At 40.2% G+C, this 23,929-nt stretch overlaps 1 protein-coding gene across 1 annotated transcript in view; it reads left to right on the top strand.

The window, feature by feature from the left end:
- The first annotated feature begins 8,313 nt into the window (after positions 1 to 8,313).
- Positions 8,314 to 23,929, top strand: part of lrp8 (low density lipoprotein receptor-related protein 8, apolipoprotein e receptor) — a 164,610-nt gene continuing 148,994 nt past the window's right edge. The window contains exons 1-2 of the mRNA XM_053322230.1: positions 8,314 to 8,380; positions 9,462 to 9,587. Coding sequence (XP_053178205.1) covers positions 8,314 to 8,380; positions 9,462 to 9,587 — 193 coding nt within the window. The remainder of the gene's footprint in view (positions 8,381 to 9,461; positions 9,588 to 23,929) is intronic.

Here is a 23,929-nt window from a genome sequence, read left to right as displayed (position 1 = left end):
GAGGACTTTCTGCAGACTTCTCGAGTGTGTGCTTGAGGTGCAGACTTGACCAAACTTTGCACAGAAATTTCCCACAATCCAAAGCTGTTTTTATTATCAATAATAGAAAATGTATCATGATAATAATCATTGTCATAATAATAATAACAGACTGTGTAAAATATTTACTTTATATTTGTTTTTTATTACATTTGTTGTAGAAGTTGGCACAGTGAATGCATAACATGGATGTGTTTATTATTATGATTATGCTTATTATTATTATGTGCTAAACTAGATGTGAAAAGGTTGTTTTTGTGTGTCTACAGGGTGAAGGTCATAAGTTGAGGATTTAATGTGAATATACACTAATGCAGTTTTTAGCTGTTCATGTAAAGGGAAAACCTCACTGAACTTTGTAAAGCAGCTCTACAAATACCAACATCATAAAGAACGGTTAAAAACACTTTGGAAAGAGTAACAGGGTTAGAAAGTTCAATGCATCTCCATGGAAACACTTGAGGTCTTCAGTCCCATCTCAGAGTGCATTTTATCCTCTTGTGGCCCAGCACCTGCATAGACTTGATGTGATGACAGTGAACACATTATGGTACATGTGACTGAAGTCCACAAAGGCTCCGTCCGCAAGTCCAGAAGGTGGACATTTGCATCCAACAAGTTTTTTTTTTTTAACACTGTAGTTTGCTATTTCGAAGTTTTATTTCATATTCTTGATGTTCCTCAACATGGAAACACCAGAGCCAAAAATTTAACATATAGGTTTGTGTTCATGCCAACAATTTAAACCATTTGAACTTCTCTGAAAAAGAGTCTTTTCTGTCATTAACCTGTGGTGGACTGCTCTCTATACTAATGCCAATGAACCTGAGGCACTGAAGATATGGAAAAGAAACCAATTGGAGAAAAGATTCTGACCTACCTAGTATAAAACATAATCTTTGGCTTTTCGTCAACATTTGCAACAAGCATAATTTTTTATTTTTTTAGCTTGAATCTCACTTGCACAGATGTTCCTTTGGAGTCATAACTGATTTCTTGCCTCATATTTTGACATATTTTTTAGACAGGGAACCAGTTACTCTCTACTGCAGTTTGCTCCTCCATTGTTCTGACACCCTTTAACCTTATGGTATTTACCAAATATTGTCTCTGCAGAAAACAGACAATGAATACTGGATGCACCAAAAGGTTTTCCTACTCCACATCTTTATGTTATAAATAGCCTATTCTACATGTACATTTTATTGAAATTTGATTGTAATTTTAAAACCTAAACAGCTGACTAGCTATAGTGCATAAACATGGCAGTCTCCAAGCCTCTCCAACAGTGTGGTACACCTTTTTACAATGTAAGTATCCTTTCTCCTCTCTACTCAAACCAACTACTTGCTTTAAAAATGCAGCAATATGCAGGAAGCCAGTAACTTCAAGCATCTAGTTTTTTGTCCATGTACATATATTGGGGTTTTTTTTCAGGATTTTTTCAGCACGTTGCTGCTGGCAGCTGTCTGCTGAGTCTGGACCGAAAACTTGCTGTCACTCTTCTGCTCTAATTCATGAACATCCCTGAGCTCCTTCCTACTGCAGGGCTGCACTGTAGGTACAACACACATGGTGTAATCCTCTGGGCTTTATGGATGAGAGATGATGCAACATACATGTAGAGTAGTTGTGCATACGGTACATGAATCATATTGTTCACAACTCAAATGTAACACCAGCTGTTACAGCCATACCACCCTGGGCATACCCGATTTTGTCTGATCTCAGAAGCTAAGCGGGTCGGGCCTGGTTAATAGCTGGATGGGTGTTGTAAGTTTTCTTGCCCCTGAATCAATGACATTACATTTGTCATCTGAAAAGGGTATACAGAAGAGTGGAGCGTAGTTGGAAGAAATCCAAACTAAAGGTCTATCTCCTCCATCTGAAAGAACTGCTGTCCATGCTCAACCAAAATATCAAAGAAAGGACAGCTGCCTACTTTGCAGGCCTAATTAACCACTTAACATACGCCCCTGTTTTTTATGCTGTTAGCCTAAACGACATGCCCAAGTTGTGAGCAGCACAGATCCCACATAGTTTGAGACTCAGAGATGTGTCTGGTATCAGTGGAAAGGAAACACTCTCAGGATTCTTGTAAAAGTGTCTGTGTGATTCTGTGACTTACTGACAAAGAGTGGCAGAGGTTACAATGATGGGATTGTCCATAGGTTTGCCTTTACAATGACATGTGTACAGACATTCAGGGACCTCTCAGCGGGATATAGACACAATGAGGCCACAGCCACAGGTCTTGGCTTCATGCAGTCCAAATTTGGAGTCAAAAGACCAAAAGATGAATTTTTCAGAATTATTTTTCAACAGGTATGTCCATGCGTTTTCCTCAGGTCCTTTTTGGAGACTCCAAATGGACACTTGGTTACCAAAGCTGTATAACCGCAATCAAACACCTATAACTTCACATCCCCTTTGCCTACAATCAAAATCTTGGTCTCTAATGAAAGCTGACGCCATATTATTATTATTATTATTAATATTATTATTATTATTATTATTACATACAACCATATATTTTTGTTTGGCCATATCTATCTATCTATCTATCTATCTATCTATCTATCTGTTTATTTTGCTATAAGTCATATGTCACGTCGAAGAAGAACCAACCGTGTACCAAAATGCCGTGTGCGTAATGATATATGGTTCAACTCTTTTACGCACAGGGCGCACGCCGGTTACGCTTGGAGTTTGTTTATGGACAGCCAAACCTGATAGCTTAGTGTCATACACCGTTGAAAACCTCTGACTATTGGCTAAAAGATTAGCAACTTCATTTCACCGAATATTTCCATAGGCTGGAACAGCTGTCAATCAAAGCCATGTCGTCATTGTTGTCGGTCACATGTCCTCATTGGCTTTGGGGACATGTACTGCCTAATCCTAAACACCGATTGGCTTGTGTGTGGTGTCGTCAGAAGCAGAAGAGGCTCACGGTCGTAAACATCTAGTCACGTGTACTGAGATGGACGTGCAGGTCAGGAAATGACGTAAACGGACCGTCTATGGTTTGTTATTTGTGTTATTACGTTGCGTGTTGGACTAAATACATGTTGACATATTGAGGAAAGTATTTCGGTTTTATGGAAACGGATTTCATATTTCACAAGAATGGATATTTGGCGAGCTGTACAGAAAGTGCTGAGTCATAAGATGATCGTTGTGGATAAAGGGAAGACTTTGAAGGTATGTAGGCATTATAGCTTTTCTTACTTAGCTCAGGGGCTAGCCGAGCTAATCGCTAATACTATTACGGCTGTGAGCAACCACATAAGTCGTGAGTGGTCTTGAATGAATCAGGACAATCTAAGCTTTCCAACGATGTACGGCATGAATATATATGTTTAAGGGTTGGTGTTTAAAACATCCAGAAGAACTTGTGGCTACCTCCTAACATCCGTCCCGTCCCGTAGACGGAACAGCGTGCGTTACGTGGTTAACACAATCCTAGTTTCCTGTTTAAAACCTTACCAACCTACTGTATTTGCCTCTTCCCCAGTAAACTGTGAAAATGTTTTGTCTTTCAATCTAATTCTAACATTGCAACCGTGTCCTCTGATTCATCACTCTACTGTCCTACTCTCTTGTCTGATTCCTGCACTATCTCTTTACACAATCTCATTGACACTTGTCCTGATGATTTGAAGATGGTGTGTGTCCAACCTAAGAAAAAAAAAGAACCCAACCAATTAACTCATTTCAAAACTACCATTCATCTCCAAAATTCTCCAAAAAAAGTTTTCTAAATTCATTGAAGGACACAGTGTTTTAAATAAGTCCAGACAAGCCAGACTGGAATTTAACATAGTACAGAAACAGCACTGCTAAGAGTGACACATATTGTAACATCCTCATTCAGGCTGTGTATCCTGCTTCACTTAACAGCTGCTTTTGGTACTATTGATTACTACTATTGATCTTTGTTGAATGTTTAAATAAATGGGTGGGTATCTCTGGCTCTGCTCTCAGACAGGAAGCTGTAGGTTGTGATTGTCAACTTTCTGTCTTTAACTGCTCGTATACTCTGTGGAGTCTTTGGTCCCATTCTTCTCTCACTTTGCATGTTACCTCTAGGCAACAGGGTTAGTCAGTTCAATTGCATTTCTCACAACTGCTAGGCTGATGACAAGCAGCTAGGTACCCTCCATGACTGCATGACTACTATTAAGGAATGGATGTCATGCAATTCCTCCAGTTTCATTCAGACAAAATGGAGGTTCTCCTTATAGGTCCTAATTAGTTTGTCTCTGAAGTGAAACCCTGTATCAGCCCTCTGGCCTTCAATGTTAAACCCTCATCAAGTAACGTTTGTAATCTTTGACCAAAATCTGAACTCTGACTCACACATAAACAAGCTTGTGCAAACCTGCTTTTTCCAACTCTGTAACGTCGCTGAATCAAATCAATGCTAACAATCAGAGATCTAGAATTTCTGAATTCCTAATAATTTGTTCACGCCTTGACGACTACAATGCTCTTTTCTCCTGTCTCAGTCAAGCAGCCCTGTCCCACCTGCAACTCGTGCAAAACACTGCAGCCAGACTGCCAACCGTTGATCCCACATCACAGCAATTCTTGCATCCCTTCATTGGCGCCAAGTAAAGCATAGAACAGATTTTATGATACTGATTATCATTTGGAAGGTCCTACATGGTCTTGCCTGTTCATTCATTTCTGAAGCTTTGTATCCTGACTCCACCCAGATCTTCCGACCAAGGTATCTTATTTAGGCCTACACCCCGCTCTCACTACAAATCCATGGATGAATATACTTTTAGGGTCCCATCCCTGTGGATCAATCTCACCCCCTGTTTGATCAGCTGAGTCTTTAAGATTCTTTAAAAAACCCAAATCCCATCTCTACCAACTTGTCTTCCCTGCAAAATGGCTGTAATTTATTTTTCTATCTCAAATATAATATATGTATTATTTATTTTGTATTCGTAAAGTTGTTTTAAAAGGGTCCTAGGCCTATATAAATAAAATCTTACCTATAGACTGTGTAAAGTGAATTCACACTTTTTCTTCTAAAAACATTAAATAGGTCATAAATGTATTTCTAAAAAAGTTGTAAAAAGCATTTCAACCATTTAGATTTGAATTGTGGAGCTAGGCTTCACAAACTGTGCTTCAAAATTTCTGTGTTCAGGATTTAGTGGGTGGATCTGAAAAACACCACCACCACTGCGTTAGCATAAACCCGCCCCTGCTGCTGTAGAGGTATAAATACATTCAGCGCACACTACTACTACAGTCTACAGTTAGCCAGTTAGCTGAATTAGCTGCCGAGCTACCGCCGAGTTAGCAGCAGAAAGCTCTCAGACGTAACGTCCATGTTTCAGGTAGAGGTGGTGACTTTGATTGACAGCTGACACTTGGTAGGGGGCGGGGTTTCAGTGGACTCACCGGGCACTCCCACAGCATTTGGGAGCAGAGACAGAGACTGAGTTTTACACAACTTTGAAGCCTAATTTCATATATTTGGCGATTTTTTTTAATCATTCAAATTTGGCAGGGTGGTTAACAACACACTTTTCTGTGGTACGTCAAACTCAGAACACATATTTATTCTTACTTTACATGGACTTTAAGTGCCTACTTAGCCTACATATTAATATTTCTGGTTCATATTGCAAAATATTAGTAACAGACTGAATAGTAGTGGACACACCATCACTTACTAAATATGTACAGTATCCACATCAACATATTCTCCAAGTAAAATGTTCATATACAACTCTTTTGAATATGAATCTTGAATAAAGTGATTTAAAGACTGTAACAATAACATTGGACTTTGCTTGTGTGTTGTACTTCTCCCTTGAGGGGAAACCCTGCAACAACAAACACAGGTAGCAGTTAATGTGGAAATGATGTAAAGCCTTATTTTGAGCATTTTCTGTACCCAGTCCTTTAATGTTTCATTCACACTCTTTTTTTTTATTGAATAATGTATAAGAGGCAATTGTGTAGTATTTTTTCTCTATTTATACACTAGTTTTATTCATTATTCATGTGTTGATTCATGTGTTAAAGTCATTTCATGCACATGAACCATGCTGAACTGCAGCAAATCAAAACTGAGCTCTGCCTGCATAGTACAGCAGTACAGACCTGGGTGTTCCCTTTCATTGCACACACTTTTCATTCAGTTCAAGTTCTGCTCTTCATACAATATGTTTGGCCACCACACCGCCTGCAGGTATCTCTGCAGATATGACCTATATGCCCACAGCTTCATGTTTCATTAAATGATGGTCCTTGGCTCCCTTCAATTTTATGATTATTCTGACCAATAACAATGTTTTCTTGACAACTGAAATCAGTCAGAGCTATATTGCAAAAAAAAAAAAAAAAACCCAGAACAGGTCCCACATGTAACTCTTATGGATTTTTTTTTAATTAAAAAAATGTTATTGTAGTGGGTAAACTGTTTAAAACAACATGAACTGAAAGCAACCTTTATCAAATGCCTTCCAGTGCAAAGAAACATGTGCTAGTTGAGGCAATGTGACCAAAAAGTAGATAAAGTATTACATAGCCGTTGGTGTCGCTGCATGTTTCTCTGATAGTTTGTCGTTTCCCATAGCAACAGATTCAAGAGATGCTGGAGTGTCAGAGCAGCAGTGATAGTGTTATTGTTTACACATATGTTTGGATTAAGGAAGGCAATTTTTTAAAGTGACTGACATTTAAATGACACGACTAATGAGAAAGGCAGAGGGAGACAGAGAGAATGAAAGGGGAGCATAAAATAGAAAAAGGAAACTGAAACTTTAGATAATGCATTTGCATGGATAACCAAGCCCTATAGTAACAGCTGCATATATTTTCATATAGGCCGCATCTGACACTCATTCCAGTCCTGCAAAGCAACTAAATTTGCTCCTCTGAAAAAATATATTACGTTCCCAGGGTAAATAATATTTAACCCTTACATACTGTTCATATTCTGATCCTTTACAGTATTCCCTCATAATTAATCTCTTTTACCAAACTTTTTTAGGTTTTATGCTGTTTTTATTAGAGACAACACATTTACAATCACACTATATTAAGGGTTTCACTTCAACCTGCATTCTATAGCTAATTATCTGATAGATTATGATTAAAAAATAATTCATGAGGGTTAGGGTTTTTGGCTTTCTTGTCAAGAGTTAGAGGTAAAAACTAATACTGCTCTTATATCTGTCTCTTAAATAGCTACAGCTGGGAGTTGATTAAATGATAGCTTAGGTTTTTTTTATTGGTTTGTCTTAAAACAACAGTCAAGTGCCCATTTGAACAGTGTAAGAGGTTTTCCTCACTGCAAATCATTCCTCCTGTTCAAAGATCCCCTTAAAATGTGCTTTCCAGTGTGTCCACAGTCTTTTTTCTGCTTTTAAAAGTTTGGAGTTTATATGAGGTTTCCGAAGTCTGAATTGTAATATCAAGTGGATATTTGGCTCATTTAGTCTGTTAAGCATGAAATGTCCTCTTTGTATTTCCTCAAACAGTATTTCCTTGTTGAGCTGTGGAGGATGTATTATAGCCTAACCAAAAGAGGGACTTTGTCACTAAAAAGACAGCAACCATGAAAGATATGTTTTCATTTGGACTGTTAAAGCTTCATATTAGTTTTCAGATACACTTTTAAATAGTTTTTTTAAAGAGAAGGAAGCTTATGATTTTTGCCCCCATCACTTACATTGTAAATGCATTATAAAGAGATGGATAAAAAGAATGATTAAGGCAAGAAAACCCTACTTCAGAGACAGCCTTGAAAAAAACCCTTTTAACTTTAAATTTATAACTAATGCTAAACTCCTTTTTTTTAAAAAAACTTTGGAGTGGTTACACCTTTGTATTTAATGGACTATATAAGAGTGGTAGGGAGCTTTTCCTCAAACTTCAAAGTTGCATGAGGATCTCATCAGCTTCCTCTCTCTCTCTTTTTTTGTACAATCACAGCCGGCTATACGTGACTCAGCTGTATCTGCAGATATGACTTTGACTTTCTTGCCACTTTTTTCTTTTTTTTCCAACCGACTACATTAACCGCAGGCACCATCATTAGCTATCCCGCCCATAAAGCGTCACCGATTCAAACTGCAGCCGAGGCAGAGAAAGCAGGGAGGCAGGCTGATCACACACACTCACACACTGACGAGCAGAGAGAGAGAGAGGAGCACATATACAAGCGCGTGAGAGGTTGGAGATCCTTCAGTGGTTTTTCACTTGCATGAACGCAACCGTAGACCCCCCCAGGATCTAAAGATGTGGACAGAAGTCGGGAAGCTTGTGCTATTACATCTGCTGCTCATGGAGCTCCATTGCGTTAAAGGTAAGACACTTGTCTTTCGGCGAGGAGATGAATTTGCATCGCATCACGGACGGGCAGCAGCAGCGCTTTTTTTTTTTTTTTTGGAAGGGGATCGCTGCCCACAGAGAAACGACTTGTCTCTCATTGTAGTCCGCGTCCTCTTAAGTGCTGGGCTAATGTGCCTCACAAAGACTTCAGTCATCAAAGCGTGCATACAGCTACACTACACACCTGGATCGCCACCTTAGTCCGCCTGACAAATTGCGATCCGCGGTGACGTGAGGTGACAATACACGGAAGAAAAGATCCGTGAAGCCAAGCCAAGCCAAGCCAACACGTGTCTAAATGCAGTAGGCTGATCGGAAAGCCAAGTGTGTTGTGTTGTGATGTGATGTGGTCACAATGTGTAGGTTGATATCAGTGCTTTGTGTTTTGGTGTTTTTTTGTTGCAGCAGCTAATAAACGCTTTACAATATTTGTGATCAGTGTTAAAGTGCCAGCAGGGTGGTGGGTAGCTATACTAAGCAGCCACGGTCGCACCAAAGTAGCCTATTGATACACAAACAAGCAAACCAACCAGAATGAATCACAATTAAAGGGACCAAACAGAGAAATGTAGACAGGGCAAAATTTGTGAAAAGCTGGTAAACTGTTGTGAAATAAAATCTATCTAGTGGAAGATTTCAGAGCGCAAATCATAGCGATGATTCAGTTCACAAGCGTTAGTAATGAGAACAGGGAATAATGACTTGTTTGATAACAGCCATGTCCTATGTATTCAGTCTTAAAGCATATGTAAAACGTGGCAACTGTCCTAATTACAGGCTATGATGTATATGCTGGAAAAAGTGAAACAGTGAAAACAGCTTAGTGACTGCAGTTGAACTCTGTTTTACAATCAGCTGTTCTTGACAAAGTCTTAACAAAAGCCCCTTTTGTGGAAATTGAATGGATATGGTTGTGAATTGTGATTTTTTAAAAAGTGACTTTATAGTGTTTTGAATCTCACAGTATCTTTGCTCTGTATCCTCATTCGATTAAAAAAAAAAAAGTGTCCCATTCTGTAAATTGACAGCTTTGTTCTTTTTATATGACATTATAGGAACTCATACAGAATCGGAGTGTGAAGACGGGCAGTTTCAGTGCAAGAACGGAAGGTGCATCCCAACCCTGTGGAGATGCGATGATGATGATGATTGCTCAGACAGCAGCGATGAGGAGAATTGTCGTAAGTAGCTCGCAGTTTTTGATGGTGTCTGTGTTTGCTGTCCCATGGACCTGGCTGTCATGTCTGTTACAAATACAAGTCTTTATCTCGGACAAGGACTCCCAAACATTTCAGTGTGTGTGAAGGATCTCTGAAGTTGACACACATAAGATGTTACATATCATGATGATGATGATGATATGTGCCTGCATTGTGCTGTTTGATATGTTGTGGATGAAGTTATACTCCAAATAAGCTACTTTTCACTTGCCCACTGGAATCTCCCTCTCTGTTGTTAGTCCGTCTAACATCAGTGCAGGACATGCTGATCCTGGATCACTGGTCAGGTCACATGGCTACAGGAATTTCTCATTTCTTACTCATTTCACTTCCTAAGCAATCCTGTGGCACAATGAAAGCTTTGGCCCCACTGGGTCACAGCGGGGCCATTTCATAATATTGTTATTATTAACTTTAACTTGTTGTGGCTGCGTAGAGATATTGTCAGTCTTGTTATCAGGGAGACAGTTCACCGTGCTGTGCTGTCTCATAATGGTTTGCTCATAATGGCTCTGCAGATATCTGAAATAGGGTGATAAAACTGTGGCATTACGTGTCATGACATCTCACTGCTGAGTAATGCAGCACGTACTAATGCCAATACTGTGGCTCTTAGATATGGCTGCTTAAAATCTGGCTGCTTTTCTGTTCTCAAGGGCGCTTCTGTTTCAGTGGTTAGGCTGTTTTGTAATTGGGGTGGTGTAAAATAAAGCAATGCAAATACTATTTTTGTGAGTCAAATATTATATTATGAAAGACCAATATCATGCAATACCAGTTGAACTGGCTCCGAATCCGCTCCGTTCAGGAAATTGCACGGACAACCATCCGAGTAATCATGGCTTATAAATTTGTCATGGTACTAATTGCTTGAATGGTTATATTAGTGGCCAATTGATTCATCGCTTATCTTGGGCACCAGCACACCAAACCCAAGACTCTCTCTCATCATGCACGCCCGCTGTGGTGTTGGCCGCTGAATATCTTGGGAGTTTCCCCGCATGAACGCTGTGACATTTAACAAGCGAGTCTCATTGACTGGAGGGACTGATTGGGATTATTGGACATTTAGTGGGCAATACTTGATGGAAGTGGAATTAGATTTTAATGAACTCTTCTTCCCTCTGACAGGTGTAGTTCACTTTGTTGTCTGGTGTAAGTGTTGCTCAAAGAGAATGTGGAAATGATACTTAAGCCACAAGATGACAGACTGTTCTTTCAACTTAGCCACTTTGTCTGTGGCAGAAATGTGCCTCTTTCTTCTTTCTTCTCTCCTCACTCTTTTGCTATATATCCTCCTAGCTTCAGATGTGGTTGTGCTTTCCTCCTGGGCTTCTCTGTCACTTTCTCGGTCTCTTCCCCTGTTCTTTGTGTACCTTTTTATCCACTTTTTTTCTCCCATGCTGTGCCTCATACTCTCTTTTGCATTATCCGTCCATCGCTGCCTCTCTCTCTTCCTACCCGTCTTGTTCTGACTGCTCCCAACCCTCAGTCTGTGTTGGAAGTTGGGTGCTTCTTTCTAAAAACCTGTCCGTCTCACTTCCTCAGCATTGTAGCACCCACTAAGGGGTTTTCCTCCCCCCATTTTTAAATCTCCTGTGGGCACCTTGGCAGTGCGAATGCCAAAGAGGCTATGCCCACTCGTCTTACGCCCACAAAGAGCATCAGCTGACAGGTTGGTTGGAGATAAATCCAACAGCGTGACTCTGGTTGCCGGAGTGATGCTCAGTGGCTGGCAGCATGCCAGCCCTTCGAGCAGATGCCAGCACTGCCACTGTGCCCCCTCCCCAAAACCCAATATCACCAACAGTGCTCAGCAGAGAGGAGGAGACTGAGGTAGAGAGGGAGGAGGAGAAAAGATGGGGCAGGTTTGATTGAAATGAACAGGACGGTGTAGAGCAGAACTGGTGAGAAAATATGAGCAAAATAATTAGGGAGAATGGGTAGGGGGGCAAATGGAAAGAGGAGGAGCTGTTGCAAGCTGTTGAATTGTATAGGCTAGTCTTCACAAAGCCAACAAACAAGTTTTGCTTCACTTCTGGTGGTGTGGTAGGGCACATTAGACTTCGGAAAGGTGTCATGTAATTTAGGCTTTAGATGACTTACTTTGACATCCCTCCATGACTACGATCCTGCAGCCTTTGGCTATCATTAGTCTTTTCAAAATGAAAATACACGGTGACTAGTCATAGCTGGATAATGAGATCTAAAATCTGTCATGACAATTTGTCACATTTACCTTGATATTAATAAATGCAATGATAGCATTCGTATTATCAAAGAGCTGTGTACAAATATTCAGATGGCTGCTTCTAATGTTTAGCTGGTGTCTGTGCACAGTCAAAAATAATTTGAGTGAGGAAATTCCACTCTAACATCACTGTACAATTGCAAGTGGACTGACTCTCGTTAATTGTGTCACATCAGTTTTTCAGGAGTCACATTCTCCCAGTTAAACTGTCATTAATATCATAACAGTAATTTAAGCATATCAACTTAATGGTTTGGAACCAGGATTTTCAGTATTTGGAGCAAGTGTAGCTCATGAAATACAAGTCGTGCCAAGTTGATCAGGTTACATATGCTATTTCACATATTTAATCAATATTACGTACATTCTGCTGCTATGTGTGTACTTATTTTTGCTATCTATTGAGCATCTTTGGCACTAATCATTTTTTGGATACATTTTATAGTAAATTATCTAATTTTTAGGTTGTAGCTTGAGTGCAAACTGGGCAACTGTGTTTTCAGGTAAATATAAGTATTGGATCTGACTCATAATCAACAGATAACTATAATCTATAGACTGCACTGTAAACTCATTTGGTTGGCTGGTTAAATGTCTAAATAGATGTCACTTGTTGGGTGCATTTGATTAGGAATTTATGTAATTTGATAGTCTAAAGTAAACCACTGGAATTGGTTGACTTCATCAGATCATTTGGGAAATGTGAGTGTTGTAACATGGTGTGACATCAGCTCGTTACACTACATTAGTGAGTCGTGTTGTGACTTTGTTGATGTCATCCCTCTACACTCTGTTTAGGAAAGGATGTACATCTAAACACACCAGACATGACTATGTTAGATACATCCAGGCTGGATTTAACTGTGTTTGTATATATGCGAGTATCAGTTGGATCACCCATCTCGTTATGCACACACACACACACACACACACACACACACACACACACACACACACACACACACACACACACACACACAGACACACACAGCCCTCTAAAAGCAGGGGTGAACCCTATAGCATCCCCCCTCTAGCAGCTGTATTAGAATAAGTCCTGGTAGATTGGGTTGTCTTTTATACCTTGTCTCTCCTTTTATTTCTATTCTCTCCTCCTCCTCCTCCTTCTGCTCCTCTCCTTCCCTCTCCTCCATTCTCAACATGCCTCTTGGTAGATTCCACTCTTGTTGCCCTGGGAGACGGTAAAGTGGTGGTGATGATTGTGGTGGGGTTTTTGTGCATGTGTGTGCTCTCTTTGTAGTGAACGCACCACTGCTGCACACATGTAGGCCTATGCTTTACAAATGGCATCTCTCCACCTCTGCACGTCTCTGTTTGACCTATATTTCATTTGAGGAATGTACAGAAAAAAAGGCCTTATCATTTTACAGTGGATTTAAGTGGATTTAAACATGCCTAATCCAAAGTGCCACTATAAAAATCATCTCATATCTCAACCTTATTTGAGCTTTTAATTGTTCTCTCCCTCTCACGTCGCTGTAAAGAGTCTTCTCCTCCAAATGGCCTTGGTCATACTGCACTGTAAAAACATTTCACTAGCGATGATAAACACAGCGCTAAAACATGTTAACTGATAGGATAATGAAGTTGATGTAATGGAACCCAAAATGAACCCTAAAAAACCCTTTTTGCAGCATTGAAAGGGAAAAATGGGATGGAAGGAGAATACATAGGGTGGGAAGAGAGTTATTGTTGTAGTCATTGTGCGTAAATACAGTGTGTGTGTGTGTGTGTGTGTGTGTGTGTTTGTGTGTCGCAGCAGGACAATGAGTCTGAGCAGGTCTAAGAAGGGGAGCGTCTCCTCAGCGGTCTGAGACCAGCTTCCCATAGAGGAGACATCACAACACATTACACGCCACTACTCTGTCTGTGTGTGTGTCTGTGTGTGTGTGTGTGTGTGAGGCCAGGCTCTCTCTCTTTCTGTCACACCCTAACACACACACACACATGACACCGTAATAAGAGACTGCAGAGAGGCGATTCAGGCATAAAAGGCATTGTACTGATAGGCTCACAAAAACACATTTTTTGTCACCTGCTGACATATACACACACACACACACACACACACACACACACACACACACACACACACACACACACTGCTCTCTGTAGCACAGCTGGGGTCAGACTTCTAATGGGAGTATAGGTCAAGGGGACCAATAGCTTAATCAATTATACCCAAACACACACTTACTCACAAATACACACAATGAATGTGTAGTAGCAAGGCTGCTTTTGAAAGGACAACACATACACACACAAATATTTGAATAATGAGGTCAACACTAACACTGAACAGGTATACTATTTCTAAGCATAAGCAAATATACACACACAGTATGTTTTCTGTATTGGACTAAGAATAGTGTGTGTGTGTGTGTGTGTGTGTTTTGTTAATATGTGTGTGAGGGGTGGACGCAGCTGCAGTACACTAGTCTCCAGAGAAAAGGACCCTCTGCTGTGTTCTGTGATGACTGAGGCACTTTGGGGTTTGTGTGTGTGTGTGTGTGTGTGTGTGTGTGTGTGTGTGTGTGTGTGTGTGTGTGTGTGTGTGTGTGTGTGTGTGTGTGTGTGTGTGTGTGTGTGTGTGTGTGTGTGTGTGTGTGTGTGTGTGTGTGTGTGTGTGTGTGTGTGTGTGTGTGTGTGGAGAGAAAGCATCTTACCGACACATGACAACACACAGGACACTCGAAATGATGATCATTTGAGTTTATTACAACTTTGGTCACATTGTGTTAGTTTTGGACAGTTTTCCTATGTGATGAAGGATTATTACAGACAGTCTGGATAGGCTCACCCAAGTCATTTCTATAATCAGGCCAAATTGTTGGCTTGTTTACAACTTGTCTGATTGTGTGACTGCCCCTGTTTCTCGCCTCGCTGGACTTTGATGTAGCAATAAGTTCCCAAATCTCAGCAATTAATTTGAGTATTAGGGTTGGAGACCAAACTCTGTACTTTTAGGGATACCATCCGAATTATGTTGGTATTATCGAGTACCTCTTTTTTTTTTTTTTTTTGTAATATCAATATGTGCCAAATATCAGTACCTTGAGAGCAGGTTTTTATTGCGAATACAAATAAATATTGATAAGATTGATTATAAGCCTTTAGAAAAATCCCTACTAGTTTACCAACACGTGTATCTGAAATTTCTCTACTGTGTTCCTATTTGTACTTTCAGATATCCGCCTTATTTGAATGTTTCCCGATTGCATTCAGTTGTATCAGAGCTGTGTTACGTTACTGCCGATGTGTTTATCGCTGAGTTAGTGGAGCTTCATTAACAGTGTTATTCTTCAATAAAAAACAAGTTAACACCAAATCTGGAGATATTTGAAGCTATGTGTTCAGCGGATCAGTTAGAAATAGTGCAGAGCTGAACATTACAAGTAGAACAAGCCACAGTGAGATGTTTGATGGAGAGCTGCAGACGACAGGCTCTTAGTGGGTTTTTGGCAAACAAATCTATAACAGGACCCTAAGGCCCTGATCAGACAGAACACTTTTTAGCAGCCTGCGGTGGCTTTTTGTAATTGTTTTCAATGAGACTGAAGCTTTTTGCTCGCTGCTTTTGAGTTGCTGAGTGCCGTGTGTTTTATATGCTCTTTACTCCTCAGGTTTTTTTTTTGCAAGCGCGCCATGAATGCCTGCAGTTGAAAAAACTTCAACTCTGAGGAAAAGTCATTTGTATTTTTTTTTTCCATTGTACATCAGTTTCTCCACTGCCCTACACCAACCCTCAAAGTTACACTATAGTACTGTATGTTAGATGACTGTGGGGAAACTAATTCTGAATTCTAAAGTTAGGAAATGGGAACTTCAGCAGCCCTGAAGCTAGATGCTGAGGCTCTGCAATGCTGACAATTGTGTGTGGGAGTTTTGTAAATCATCACATTAAATTATACAAACTGCTTTTAATGATGAACTATTTTCTCTGCCTCCTAATTAAGGGAACATGGTAGGTAGGTAATGACTACAGTTTGTGAAATTCCTGGTTGTTTAATAGGAATAGAATAGAAAAGCAAGGAAACAAATAAAACCCATGAGTTTTATTGAGGCTATATTAATCTTATGTATAGTTTTTCATGCACACACCAATACATTAAACCAAATAAACATCAGGCTTCATATTTTAGATAACACTTTTCTCTGTCTTTCTGCACTTTGACATATTATGTGTCACAATGGATTCCATAAAGATACAATATTAAACACAATCAAGTAGACATGTTGTCCCATGCAGCACACTATTCTGACAGGGGGCATCACCTTTGTCAGACACTGTATCATGCTCTACAAGCTAACAGTACCTGGTGTGCTGAATAGGTGTTGGGTGCAGTGGTGCAAAACAGCAGCAGGGTAATTTTAGCTGAGGTCAGTGCTGGCCTGAGGCATTTGCTCTCTCTGTATGTCTCACTCTGTCCATCTATCTTATCTGTCTTGCTCATTTTTTTGCCCACTTGCTATTTATTGCTCTCATCTAACTTCCTTTTTCCTGTATCTGTTATCCCTCTTTTTCTATCTTTTGCCTTTTCTCTGAGCCTTTGGAGCAATGCCTTTGTTTTGACGTGAAGGGCAGGGGTATGGAATACAGCACAGCTACGAGGAGGGAACAGACTGTGTGTGTGTGTGTGTGTGTGTGAGAGAGAGACAGAGGGGAAAGTGAGAGTGCACTGCCCATCTACATACTTCTAATCCAATTAGCGAGTGTCTCAGCGGGTGAGAATCTGTACTGTGAGTAGTGAGCGTGTCAGAGAAGGAATTACTGAGTTTTCCTTTGCCTAAGGATGCATTTCTCTGTGTTTGTGTATGTTGATAGAGTACAAAACAGCCACATTGTCCTATTTCTTTCGCTGTTTACTGTATGTCCATCTCCTCCGCTGCTGCTTGCATCTTCTTACTAACACAACAAGATTTTCTTAAAACTTTTCTCCCTTTTTTTTGTTTCTTGCAACACCTTCTTTGATTTCACTTTCACTCCAAACTACTGGGTTACTTTATAGTGGAAAATTAGAAAGTATCAAATCAGGCAACTGGCAGATTGATAAGGATAACAAAAAAAATTCAAGCTTTTTATGGCTTCTGTTTGGGATTGTTACCTCGAGGGATGGTACACACTCATCACATAACAGAACAAAGTATCTTTTGAAATGTCGATTTTCTTCCAGCAATATTCTAATGTACCACTCATTAGTTGGTACGCTTGAATGATGCCAAGTTTATTTCTGTCTTTTGATAAAAGCAGAAATTACAGCTGAGACTACTGACTTGAGCTATACTAATCACTTCTTAAAGCTGCTCTAATCAGTACTTTGATATTAGCAGTGGATCAGTGGACAGTTTGAGAAGAGTTGCTTATAGTGATAACCCTCTCAGTTCCACGTAGCATTTTAGCATCTTTCAGCTCATTGTTTTGTGTTTTATGGCTTGTTTTGGTTCACTCTCGCTGATCTCAGTTCTGATGAACCCTCTCCTGCCTGGCAAAGACAGAAAAAGTTAGTCATTATCTGGTGAACATACTGGAGTGTTTAGAAGCTAAAGAGCCAGATATTTCCCGCAGAAGTGGGTGGAGACCAAAAAACGAATGGACTTAAATTAATTTGTCCTCAAACATGACTCTGAAATAACTATATTGCTTGGTGTGTGCTGGATGTAAATCCTAACACCATTTCATCTTTATAAGGTGATAATGATGAATTTGAAAAAGCAAATGTGACAACTTTAATGAAGTGATTGCAGTTTGAAATCATGTCCGATCAGTGTCTAAGTGTCAGGTCATTCACATAGGAGTATTTTACTGATAATAACTAATAAGGTATTGGTGAAACTACACATTAGGGCTAATTTTGACCAAATCCCTCAGTGTATATATATTGCAACCATATTGTAGTGATGTCTATTGGTGTTTTTCACTAAATATTTACACTATGAGATTTTTGATAAATAATCACCAGTAATATGGATATTATGACTAAGTGGATAAAGGCAAATAATGGAACAAATATAACAGTGTGGTGACTTTACTGTAATGCACCCTTTAAAACCAGGAAAAGACATCACTTATACCATATCACAGTGTTACAACATCCAATATCTAAAATGATATCTAGTCTCATATCATAATATAGATATAATATTGATTTTTGCTGAGCTCTACTGCCCATAACACCCTACAGTACACCCACATTCACTTTCTCAGATGCACACACATAAACAAAGCAGTGTTCATTGCTGCTGCTTTTACCTGTGGAACAATGGTGGTGATTCTGTTCATACCACCAAGTGCTTCTGACTTGATGAATGTGGCAGAAAAGTAATGGATGCTTATAATCAATTCAAGGTTAAATATTCTGTGAGCAGAGATAGTAGAAGTTTGAAGTTTGTGAGAGATGTCAATGGACTGACGGAAGCGTTGTGCTCTTGTCTTGATTTTAATACTTTAGTTTTTTTCTCATGTGCTCTTTATCCCACCTCCTTCCCTCCCACTCCGCTCTGTCTTCTGTCAGAATTAGCTCGTCCGCTCTCCACAGATTACCTTTTACGTTGTTTGTCTGCTTTGCTCTGCTGCAAAGTCACTTATGGTTCAAAGTCAAACTCCGATAACATTACAATCCTTTTTTTTCCCCTTCTGCATGTGTTAGCTAAGTGTCATGCGCGTGTGTCTCTTTGTGCCTGGTGTTGTTATGTTGTGCTGTTGCCCCCCCCCCAATCCCCCCCCCCATCACCCGGCCCCCCTAAACCCAGCCGTGTCTGACAGGGTATCATGGCATTAATCCCCGGCACAGATTAACCGAATATCTTCATGTGCCTCCATTTTATTATTTACATTTGCTGTAATCCTGTTTTTCACCTCTCTCTCTCTCTCTCTCTCTCTCTCTCTCTCTCTCTCTCTCTCTCTCTCTCTCTCTCTCTCTCTCTCTCTCTCTCTCTCTCTCTCTCTCTCTCTCTCTCTCTCTCTCTCTCTCTCTCTCTCTCTCTCTCTCTCTCTCTCTCTCTCTCTCTCTCTCTCTCTCGGCATACGCAGTCAGGGAGCGGTGTATGAAACGACAACTAAGAATGCTGATGAATAAAACATGGCTGCTAATACCAGTCTGCTGGGCTGATGCAGATAGAGGCCTTTGAGTGCCGCATGTCAAAAGTTTTCATGAGAAATTTTACATGAAAGTTCAGGAGTTCAGTCTGGCTCACTTTTCTGATGATGATAACTGAGTCTTTTCCCCCTGTTCCGTTTCATTTCTTCCTTTAATTTGTTTCTTTCTCTGTTTTTATTCGTCTTCTCTCTTTTGTACTCTTTTTGTATTGCCTACCATTTTTCTTTCCCGTCCTCTCTGTCTCTGTCTCCGACCAGAAAACTGTCGGCTTGTTCGCTTTGATTCATTACATCCTACCCTGTCTCACTGCCTCTTGTCAAATAAAACAGGAAATTTTCCACCCACCGTGCCACTGAAGCAGTAAATCATTTCAGTAAAAGGAGGAGTTTGGGTTCTGGCAAATTTGGTGTGTACCTGTGTGTTGGTCTTTGTGTTTTTTTGTTTGTTTGTTCCCAACACCTGCTGAGTGACCATTTATTAAAAAAGACTTTAAAGGTGTCAAAGGGAAGAAAGTACATATAATCTCAGATGTCAAACTTCTATCTCTGCATCATTAAGCAGAATAAAACACTCCCTGATATAAATGCTAAAATTACATGGGTCGGAATAACACTGAAGCACCGAAGCTCAGAAGCTGAAATTCAGGGCTTTTAATCATCTACTGTCATAATCACAGCCAGTGAAATATTGAATTAAAGCCACCATTGTTTCTAATCAGGATCTATTAAATCTCTATGCATAGTGGGAAGTCATTGTTTTCTTCAACAAAATTAAACTTGAATTCAAGGATAATTTCTCATTTATGGTTAAATGTGACAATTAATATGTGGACCATGACTGAAGTTGCTTCTGTCAGTAACTATGTAGCACACGACAAACCAACAAACAAAGGAAGTTGAGGAAAAGAGTTATTTTCTTCTTCTCTGCTTTATATTTTCTCCTAACCTAGGCCTTACTCGCTCTCGCTCTCTCTCTCTCTCTCTCTCACTCACTCTCACTCTTACTCTTACTCTTACTCTTACTCTTACTCTCTCTTTCTCTCCTCATCCCCTTCCCCACACCTGTCTTTTGAATGAAGCTGTTTACATAGATTACACACATGTGCACACACACACAACATCACAACATATCTCCTTCATACACCCGCCTTGCTAGCTCCTAATCCCGGGAACGGGTATTTTTACCTTGAGGGGATTTTGCTTGTCATTCGTTGCAGGATGGCGTGGAGAGGTGGAGGTGGTACGGGGGGGAAATCACTCTTTGATGATATAGCTACTGCTCTGTAATACCAGTAATCATAAAGAAGCCTGGTGTGAAATAAAATCTCACACACACACACACACACACACACACACACACACACACACACACACACACACACGCAGCCTGTGTTTTCCGGATACATACACACACACCTAATGTAACGCTTCTACCTGCAGCATGCATCATTACCACAATGCACTATGTCAACATGAAGGGGCTGGAGGGAGATTAAAGGACGAGGAAATAGTGAGGAAACCAATGTTAAGGACTTTTTTTCCCACTGCTGATTGAGCAGGAAAAAAAACATTTCCTGATTATCCTCTGAAACTCCTGATAAAATGCCCTTCCTCCTTTTCATGGAGTAATGATCTGGGAATTATTGAAAGTGTGTTTGAAGTAAAAAAGAAAAAAACCTGATGTGCTGTACTTGCTGGAGAAGCATCAGGAGTCTCTTGGGACATAATGACGTGCAAACTGTACTTCAGCTATTGCGGATCTTGGCTTCTATGCAAAGCTTTCAACACTCAGTTTGAAGATGCTAAAGCTGACCGGATGATCCAAATATAGAGAAAAAGCCATCAGATTCTAGTTTGAGAAAGGATTTTCTATCTGCTGCGCTTATCATGTTGTTAGGAAAAGTTGATTTTCATCAGATCTCCAATCGCTTGAAGGTTGGACCCTGAGTCTCTCTGTTGCTCTCTCTCTCGCTCTCTCTCGCTTTCTCTCTCGCCCCACCAGTATATTCTAAGTCCCTTCCGAATCATGAATCTGTTTGTTGATGTGGTGTGCCAATATGAAGTATTTTGACACTTAAATTCTGCATTTCGTTACAAAGAAAAACTGAAAAAGAATTAAATACATTTCTCTAGCTTGAAATTTTCAGGTTTAGTTATGTTCAGTATCTCACCATAGTAAAAAGAAAACAACTTAAAATGTGATTTAAAACAAGGAAAACATTTTTGATTAAACTTCTTATTCCATCCCCAAGCACCTTTTTAAACATTTGTGGGTCCAAGCTGGTCAAACATAGAAATATGCTTCTGGAGTTATTTTTTTTTATTAAATTATGACACATGTGCAAACCAGACCCCCCCCCCCACAACACGTCCATACACACACTCCACTCTGCATGTAGAGACCCAGTGACCCAGTTGTGACAGGAGGCGGTAGTTTAGTGTAATTGGCCCGTGGCGTTGCTACTGTGATGTTTTTCCTGTCTTTATTGGCAGTATTCCACCTCTCATTGCCCTGACAAGGTTGCTTTGGTCCACTTCGCTCTGCGTAATAATGCTTTCATAAATGATCAGACAGCTTAATTAAATCCTGACAGTCTGTGGAGATGTTCTTTGTACCTTTTTTACATTGTACTTTTTTCCCACATCCTACAACGAAACACAAATTGAAGGGGAGCATCACAGCACTTACCTGGTGTTGAATGCCAGAGCCTGACTAAGCACTGGTTCTTTGCTTTTCCACCGCCAAAGCTCCAGCCCGGAGCCTCAGCAAGCACCAACTCTTTGCTGGTCTAAAGCAAGAACCGATTACGTCAGTGGGCTGGGGGCGAGGCTAACGTTTATTAGCCGGCTAGCGGGGTTAACGTTAATTAGCCGGCTAGCGGGGTTAACGTTTATTAGCCGGCTAGCAGGGTTAACGTTTATTAGCCGGCTAGTGGGGCTAACGTTTATTAGCCGGCTAGCAGGTTTAATGTTTATTAGCCGGCTAGCAGGGTTAACGTTTATTAGTGCGCTAGCGAGGCTAACGTTTATTAACAGACTAGCGTGGCATTTACAGAGGGTTAAAGATTTGTTGATTAAAAGTACTATTTTATCATTTTTTTGCCAGAGCTGTCTTCTTCTTCTTCTTCTTCTTCTTCCTTGTTTCCGGCAGGCTAAATGCCTTGCCTCTCACTGGTGAATCATGGAAGTGCTTCAAAGGCGCGCAATGGCTATGTTATACAGTGACGTAATCGCGTGGCTCCTTACCGGTGGAAAAGCAACAGGTTCGTAAGAGGTGCTTGGATTAGCACCAATTGAGCACTGGCTCTAGCACTAGCTCCGAACCAGCACTGGCCCCAGCTCGGTGGAAAAGTGGTAGAGGCTCCTGATTAGCCATCTGTTGGGGAATCATATTCAAATTATATGAAGTGCAAAGTCTATTCACTTGAATATGACTTCATAAACAAGTTTTTAACAGAGTGGACCACCCCTGCTCCCCCAAAATTGCAAAAGTGAAAGGCTATTTTGTGGGGAAAGACAATGTCCTTTTTCTTTGGTGTTAAGGTATTGATCCCCCTGACTGTGAAAGAGAGAGGTGAGTGAAGGTGAGTGGCAATCAAAGCAGGCAGCATGTTGTTTTCTACAAAATGGCCACAAGTCTTACTTACTTGTCCACATCTCACATCTTTACACGGTTCACCAGCATTTTCATTCGAGAGGTTACCCGAACTGGTGGAACGAGGAAAGGGGCGTTTAATGTGAGTTTCTGCAAAAATGGTATTCATAAATAGATTCATATTATAAGGTGTCTGTGATAGTGACTGTCTATTTGAAATCCTCCTTCCAAAGTGATTTTTCGCCACCTAATTTTTTTTCAAGCAACTGGCCCTGTCCTTTGACACAACTCAGCATGAGTTCAGTTCTCACTGTAAGTGCTCAATAATTGCAATTTTACTGCCACTTGCCTTTTTGTTCTACCAGCGATGGGCTGAGGGAGGGAGAGACAGTCTCACGTTGCCGTCCGTAATTAAGACCCCCTCACAGTTTTTCCTGATTAATTCTATTCACTTCTGGCTTCTTCGGGAAAGTCATGAATATTGAAATGGCACAATGTCTTCCTGTCAAAAGGCCCAGACTTCATTTACCCATAATCCAATTTGTTAAATGCCACAAAACAAAGACGGGAGAAGCTTTCACCCTTCAGGATAAGTTTTGTAATGCAAAGAAACATTTGGCGCATAATTGTGCGTTTGCATCTGAGCACACTCGAGACACAGTGATCCGTTTCTAATCAAAAGATGCTTGCACCTGTTAAAGACTTCAGATGAAAGATAAACAGATTTTTAATGCTCTAAACTTGAAAGGTTGAGTTAAAGTTGGATAAGTTAAGTATGTCAGAGGCTGAAATGGCAGGAGTACATGAAAATGAGCATGTGATGGGAGGATAAAATAGATTGCCTTTTCTTACGTGATTGAGAGATTGATGGGCTGGTGATATCAGCATGGTCGGTCAGATAAGAAAATTATTCACATTTAAGAAGCTGGAACCATTATTGTTTGTGGTAATTGAGTTGGGCTAAACGGTTAAATTATTATCAAAACTATTGATTTTTTTTTTCTTCTCCAATCAGTATAGGTCATAGTCTAAAAAACACATGTACATACCGTATGTTTGGTATGTGAGGTGTTTTCATTGCTTGCCAGAGCTAAATTTGCAATTGGCAGTATTCTATCATGTTAATTAGGAGCGGCTGTTGTCGGCCAATGGCAGTCATACAAACACCTGATCTCGGGTCACTTGGCAAAATGATGTTTTCCTGCTATACTAACAACCACTTTTATTCACAATCTGTTTAAAGTTTTTTTTTTTTTTTTCCTTTGGCTGTCCCTTTTGTAATACCGTGTTGGTAAATATTGCAAAAATGGGTTAACTCTATAAGATGCTGCTACAGGAAGCAA

Source organism: Scomber japonicus, chromosome 7 (assembly GCF_027409825.1).
Source record: "Scomber japonicus isolate fScoJap1 chromosome 7, fScoJap1.pri, whole genome shotgun sequence".
Lineage (NCBI taxonomy): Eukaryota > Metazoa > Chordata > Actinopteri > Scombriformes > Scombridae > Scomber > Scomber japonicus.
This window is presented reverse-complemented; position numbering and strand designations above follow the sequence as displayed.